The following is a 7,111-nucleotide window of genomic DNA, read 5'->3' as shown; positions in this document are numbered from 1 at the left end:
GTGTTTGTGTGAACTAATATAAATTCAAAGTAAACATCATTACATGAAAGGGTACGGTCTTTTTTTTCAATAGTTTTATTCATTTCAAATGGGCCGGATCCAGTCCGCGGGCCTTAGTTTGCCCACGGCTGGTCTAGGCATTCATAGTCCACCTACTTTGGTTAATTAAAACATGTTTTGGGCTAAAGATTTTCTTGACTCAAGAAGAATGTTATTAACTGGTACACAAAGGTAGCAAGGAGAACTTGAGGGCTATCGATGTGTGAGAACGCATCACTGCAGGTGTGTCAGGACTTTCTGTGTATTACAGAAAGTAATAATTACAGCACCAGTCAATGGACCATCCGCTCCTAAGCAGGTGCCTTAAGTACTTCCAGCCAGAAGCAATGTATGAGCCCAGGAGGCACAGAAAGCTCAAGGATCCCCACTTCCCAGCTCTGTCCAGTGTAACTGATGTATGAGACAGTGTAAGTTAAGATGTGTAACATGTTGCATTCATCTATTGCAACACGATGACCACCATTGCATCAGGTAACACCTCCAGCCCGTCACTTAAGTACTGTTCTTTTATGGTGAGAATTGAAGATCTACTCTCTCAGCAACTTCGAAGTATAAAATACAGTATTGTTAGCTGTTAACTCCATGCTGTGCATTAGACCCCCAGAATTTACTCATCTTATAACCAGATGTTTGTACTGTTTGACCACTATCCGCTTCTCTGAGTTCAGGGGAAGACCAGTTTGTAAGTTAGGACTTGCTACTGAGGTGCCGGTCTTTGGCCGATGAGTCCAGGCCAGCAGGCGGTTCCCAGCAGGAGGATTGCACCGCTGACTGGATGCAGGAGTGAGTCCTGCACTTTCCCGACTCGCTGAAGTCACGCCAGGGCCCGGTGCATCTCATGTGGATGTGAAGGCCGCCGTTGGGCTCCTAATTCTGCCTGTTTGCCTTAGAGGAGCTGCTGGCTCCCAGTAAGGTGGGGTAATGCAGGGGCCCCCAGAGGCCTCCTGCTCAGCTCCCATAGGAGGCTCAGGGCAGCCCGGCTCAATAAGCTCCGCTCCTCACCCTTGCACCCTCACAGGGTGGCCTTCGAGTGAGTCACTTGCTGCTTTTCTTGGCCACTGGGAGCTGAGCGGCTGGAGGCCCTTCTGCTCCCTGCTTTGCCTGTACCAGTTCACCACGTGCCGGGCTGCCTGTGTGACTGGCTGTGCAAACCATGCTCTGGAAACAGCACGTCTGTCCAATGAGGGCTTCTTGCTAAGTGAGTCCATGTGGGTTTCTGAGATATTTATGGAACACCTACTGTGTGCCCCAGGAATACAGTCCGTGCACTCTTGAGTGGCTGCAGCCCAGTGGGAGGGAGCAGATATTAACAAAATAATTATATAAATTAAATCTCATTAGAGGTTACAGCCCAGTAAGAGCAATAAGTCATTAAAAAATTAGTTCTACGAATTAAGGTAGAGTTAAAACTGAGATAGTTTCACTGGAGAAGAGGAGCAGGACCTGGGCCCCACGAAGTCTGTTTTATTAAATGCTATTTATGGGGACTGGACACATGATCGGGGCCAGGCCGGCAGCTGCAGGACCAGAGAGGAGGCCGTAAGCCGAGGGAGATTTATATCACCTCCAACAGAGAGAAGCGAACAGATCAACAGCCCTTCCCCGGAGGCCATCCTGGTGTATTGGACGGAGAGTAGTTGGGAACTCTCTGGTGATGTTGAACTCTGACCTCTTGTTATCTTTCTCCCAGCTTCGGGGGAGTCTGGACTTGCTGAATCCCCAGGGCTGTAAATTTCATTCCCGGAAGCCAGCTGGCTTTTCAGGTGCTTTCCCACTTTCAGGTTGTGTACGTTGCCTTTGGGTTTCATTTTCTACCTACCAGGGGTCAGAATCTGTGAATGAACTGCTTGGAGTTCAGCACGGGTGGGTGGGCTCTCTGAGAGCAGAATGCTCCTCCAGCACCCTCACTGCGTGCCGGTGGGTCTGTGGGATTCAGGAGTCCTGGGCGCCCAGCGCCCCGACACCCCAACAGGACCAGGCAGACCCGGGCAGGTCTAGACCAGATTGCTCCTAAAGCTTGCCTCCTGCTAATTCTCAGCAGAGACCCTGCTCCCTCCCAAGTCATTCCTCTTTTGCCTCAGGCTCCAAGAAATTTCTCAGTTCAGGCAAATATTTCAAAACATTGGTGTTTTGATGGGTTATTTGCCTTTTCCTGTTTTCCATAGTACCCTATGTTTTCTTCCCTCCCTCCCTTTCTTCCTCACTCCCCTCCCTCTGTTATTTATTTATAAAATATATTTTTATTGATTTCAGAGAGGAAGGGAGAGGGAGAGAGTAGGAACATCAATGATGAGAAGGAATTATTAATCGGCTACCTCCTGCATGCCCGCCACTGGGGACTGAGCCCACAACCCAGGCATGGGAATCGAACCATGACCTCCTGGCTCATAGGTTGACGCTCAACCACTGAGCCATGCCGGGTGGGCTCCCTCCATTAGTTATTAGAGGCACTGTTACTTCTGTGAAGAAAATGGATGAAATCATAGCCGTGTCCTCAGCCTCATCAGTGAAGGGAAGCAGAGTTTTGCCATCTTGAAGCTACCTTTTGGGATATGGATTTCAAGCTGTTTATTAAGAAAGAAAAGACTCAGAAAGAACTTTTGACCCTGAAGAGGTTTAGACCAACGCGCTTCAGGAAGGGAGGCTTGGCTTCACGACCTTAAGAACCTTTGCCCTCACTCTAGTCGGGAAGACTCCAGGCCTGCTCACTGGAAACCAGCGTCCCTGGGGCTTTCCTGCTGTGTGCCTATGTGTGTGTGTGTGTGAGTGTGTGTGTGTGTGTGTGTGCGCGAGCGCGTGTGTGTGTATGTGTGTGTGTGTTCTACTCTTCCTCAGCTACCTGTAAATCGCCCATTCTCACTCCTTTGTACAAAAATGTCTCATATCTCTGATGTTCCCTCACTGTCTGGGGTTTCCATGTCTATGTGAATTCCCTGTGCACATGTGTTAACAACTTTGATTTTCTCCGGTTAATCTGTCTCTGTTAATTGGATGAGCAGCCGAGCCAGAAGAACTGAGAAGGTGGGAGAAAAAGTAGTAATATATTTTTTAGTCTCCACAGCAGATAATGGGGAGCTTTAGAGAAACATGGATGGAAAACTTTTATGTAAGCACTTTTATCTCCCTAACCACTCTCTGAAATGTCATACGTTGGTACCATGAGGCATCACATTGGATGGTGAAACCCCAGAGTGTCCCTTTGAGGGGGGTTCCAGACCTGCCGCTTGACCCCGCTTTCCCGGGCGTGGGAGGGCCTGTGCCCCTGCTCTGCTGGGCCCGCCACGCTCCGGTCACGTTCTATTTAGGACAGCCTTGTTGGAATCGAGGACTCAGTCCTGTTTGTGTTGAGATTTCCATCCCAAACTCTCTTCTCGTCTGTCCTGGCGGGCGACCAGGGCAGCCTGTGGCTGTGGCTGCTTGTTGGGATCACCGGGGAGCTTGGTCCTCTTCTCACTGCTCCCCCAACCCCCTCCCCGCCCCACCTCGGCTTTCCTCTCCAAACTCCCTCCCCTTCCTTCTTCCCACCTGACCCTGGGGGGCCTCCCTCTTTTCCACCCAGGTGACTGCCTATGGAGAGTTTGGATATGTTTTAGGGAAGTCCTTCTTTCTGGAAGCAATCCATGTAATAAACAAAGACAAATGGTGTTAAAATGCCACTATTGCCCTGGCCAGGTGGCTCAGTTGGTTGAGTGTTGACCCGTACACCAAAGAGGCTGCGGGTTCGATCCCTGCTTGGAATGAGTACAGGAGACAACTGATGGATGCTTCTCTCTTGCAGCAATGTTTCTCTCTTTGGCTCCCTTCCTCTCTCCCTACAATCAATAAAAACACAGCCTCCGGTGAGGATTAAAAAATTTTAAAAATGCCATCATTTTGCAGCCCCCGAACAATAGGCTCTGATAATGTTCGTCAGTGGTCACAGCATCACAAGGAGACTCCCGCGCACTATTTGCCTCCTGGGAAATGCCCACCACACTCACGAAGCTTTCTCGCCAAAAAATAGGCTTTTATCTGAGCAGCTTTCTGTTTTGAGCCACCACACTATGGAAAAGACAGGGCCCGCAGGAACACAGTCAATGGCGACCTAGGGCAATCAGCAAGTCAGCCTAGGAAGCCACGGGATGCTCTGCCTTCTCCACAGGCACATGGTAAAGGAAATAAGGGTGCGTGCATATAGACTGAGAGCTGCAGATGGAACAATGCACGTCGGGGGCTTGCTTCAGACTAACCTCTGTGGTGGGGGATCTGGGACGTGGGTGAGATGCGCTCGGCTGGCCGTGGTGGATGGGGGTGACCCTGCATGAGGTCCATAGAATGGCATCCTTTCCCTCCATGTGCTCTGTGTCTGGAAGTTTCCACGGTGAACACATATGCAGGGTTTGCCCAAACTTATTTTGACCGCAGAGCTGTTTTCCTGCAGGGCACCTCAGGGTGGGTTCAGGTTCTCCCAAACCACAGGAAGGTAATGTGTTTTGAGATCCTTGAAACACCAACATGTTTTAGACAGATGTTTTTGACACACCAACCGTTTTAGGTAGTTGTTTTTTGTTTAAATCCTCACCCAAGTATATATTTCCATTGATTGTTTTAAAAAGAGAGTGGAATGATAGATGGTGGTGGGAGTGGGGGTAGGAGAGAGAGAGAGAGAGAGGGAGAGAGAGAGAGAGAGAGAGAGAGAGAGAGAGAGAGAGAGAGAGAGAGAAGAGATTGCCTTCTGCATACTCCCTGATCGGTCCTGGATCAAATCTGCAACTCTTTGGTGAGCTGTCCAACGCTCTAACCACCAAACAAGCCAGCAAGGGCTAAATTTTTTTTTTTAATCCGTTCACCCTGAACAGAGAGAGTACTTTACCTCCCAGATGTTTCAGACACTTTTTGGAAAAAGTAGTAGATGCTTTAAAAGGGAGGATTAGTGGAATGAGGACAGTCGGCCCATATGATAACTGGCCCACCACTGCTCAGGGCCTGCAGCTCTTTATTGTACAATGGTCTCTGCTGGGCACCGCCGACGTGCTTCCCACACACAGCTGCTCACATTCCTCACAGCTGGCCAATGCTCTAACCACTGAGCTTGGTCCCCCACTTCCCAGATGAGGAGTTGGGGTGCAGAGCGGAGCAGTGACCTGGAGCTCCATCAGTTCCTCCGTCTGTTCATCCATCCCAGACTGTCTGCCCTCCGCTGGGAGGCAGTGCTGCGGGGTGAAGGTGCTGAGGTTGTTTGGTGGCAGACGTTGTGTGTCTCCATAGGCCATGGCGCAGGCAGATGGGCGCCCCCAGCCCGGGGCGGGGCAGCCCTACGTGTTCAAGCTGGTCCTCCTGGGAAGCGGCTCTGTGGGCAAGTCCAGCCTGGCTCTCCGATACGTGAAGAACGACTTCAAGAGCATCCTGCCAACCGTGGGGTGTAAGTGACGGACCGACACCCTTTCTTAGTCTCCAAGGGGAGAAGCCAGGGCGTGACCCAGGGAAAGGCACAGGGGCAGACATTGTCTGGTGCCTTGGGCATCATTGGCCCGGGTAGGCAGGAGATGAGGTCCCGGTGGGGAGGCACAGCAGCCTCCAGAGCTCATCGGAGTCTGCAGGGGTGGAGCTTTAGGGCCAGGGCCTCTGGCCCCAGGGGTTGGGTGTGGGGATTGTGTCTGAGTGGGGGTTGGGAGGAGCCAGGGAGCAGCCCTCCAGGCTCTGCCGCTCAGCCACCTGGCCACGCCAGCCTCTCACCCTGCCCAGTCTCCCTCTGCTAAGCACTGTCCTGGGCAGGTTACCTGTGAGCAGTCAGTCCCCTTTCTGCCTGGACTATTTACCAGCCAGGCCTGGATTCAGGGGGTGAGGGGGTGGGGGGCGGGGACAGTAGGGCCGACCCTCTCACTGCTCTTCTGAAAGAGGCTCCAGGATAGGGCCCCCGGAGGTCACGGTCTATGTGATCTGCTGGGCTGTTGGCCTCCTTCACATCCCGCCTGCAGTGAAAGCCCCGATCCCCACCCAAAATAAGGAAACCCAGCATCTTCTTCACGCCAGTCCTCCCGGGAGACCGCGGGCGGGGTGGAAAGCCACCTCACTCAGAATCAGAGCTTTGCTTTCAAATTTGGACTCTGCCATGGACAAGCCATCTGTTTCTCTGAGTTCACTCATTCGCTCACTCATCCATCCATTCATTCGTTCACTAATATAGCGGGTATCAGTGAGTTTCTGAAAATGAAGATAATAAACGAGGGCTCTTTTCCGAGTTGGAGACAAGGAGTCTACGGGGTAGGGGTTAAAGGTCGCCTCAGTCCCGCCCAGGGCCCACTTGAGGGCCTGTGTTTCTCTCCAGGGAAGACAAGCTTCTGTCTTCTGTAACTACTCAGTCACTCCTGCCTCCTCACCACTTGCACTGAGAACCCCGAACCCCTTGAAAATTCGTCGGGACTTTCTATTGATTGAAGTGGAGCCGCCGTCATCATTTTCAGACGAAAAAGGGAAATGTCGGAAGCTTGGCTACTGAATGGATGAGGTGCCCACACACAACCTGGCAGTGACGACTTTTAAGGTACAACCAACATCAGATTCAGAAATGGGACTCGACGTGGTGGAAGACGAACGAAGGGTGTGGATAAACGGCTGACATTCCCGACTCATTCGGGAGAGCAGAGGGCCGGCAGGGGGCCTCGTGTGGCAGCCGACAGCCACCCGGGCAGAGGGCGCCCTTGCCCCATGGTGCAGAGGGGGCCGAGCTTTAGAAGGCCTAAGCGAGGGGGCCAAGTTCGTGCAGCTGACAGAGCCCCTCGAGGCCCGTTTGCGGCCTGCACCCTTAGGACATCAGTCCCACAGAGCACCTGCTGCATTGTGTCCATTTCCCTCCTGCCCATGAGCCCGCGTGAGCGGGGAGCCATCAGTCCCCACGTTGAGACAGACTGCGGCTGTGTTTGCCCCAGTCAGTCTGCTCTGGCTGCCTGCAAGCACCGCCGTTTTGGGGCTGGAAGTCGAGATCAAGGTGCCTGCAAGGTAGGTTTCTTCCTGAGGCCCTTCTGCTGGGGTGTAGGTGGCGGCCAGCTAACCACACTCATCGTGGCCTCTT

At 52.3% G+C, this 7,111-nt stretch overlaps 1 protein-coding gene across 4 annotated transcripts in view; it reads left to right on the top strand.

The window, feature by feature from the left end:
* Nucleotides 1–7,111, top strand: part of RAB17 (RAB17, member RAS oncogene family) — a 16,045-nt gene that overhangs the window by 3,200 nt on the left and 5,734 nt on the right. For 3 of the 4 annotated variants that reach the window (XM_015561891.1, XM_006760470.2, XM_006760469.2), the window contains exon 2: nt 5,308–5,461. In XM_015561891.1, coding sequence (XP_015417377.1) covers nt 5,311–5,461 — 151 coding nt within the window. In that variant the 5' untranslated portion in view covers nt 5,308–5,310. Of the gene's footprint in view, nt 1–3,880; nt 3,900–5,307; nt 5,462–7,111 lie in introns of those variants that run through there. The other variant, XM_006760471.2, reaches the window with a different exon arrangement.

Source organism: Myotis davidii, unplaced genomic scaffold (genome assembly GCF_000327345.1).
Source record: "Myotis davidii unplaced genomic scaffold, ASM32734v1 scaffold370, whole genome shotgun sequence".
NCBI lineage: Eukaryota > Metazoa > Chordata > Mammalia > Chiroptera > Vespertilionidae > Myotis > Myotis davidii.
Note: the sequence above shows the minus strand (reverse complement) of the source record. Positions and strands in the feature narration are given on the sequence as shown.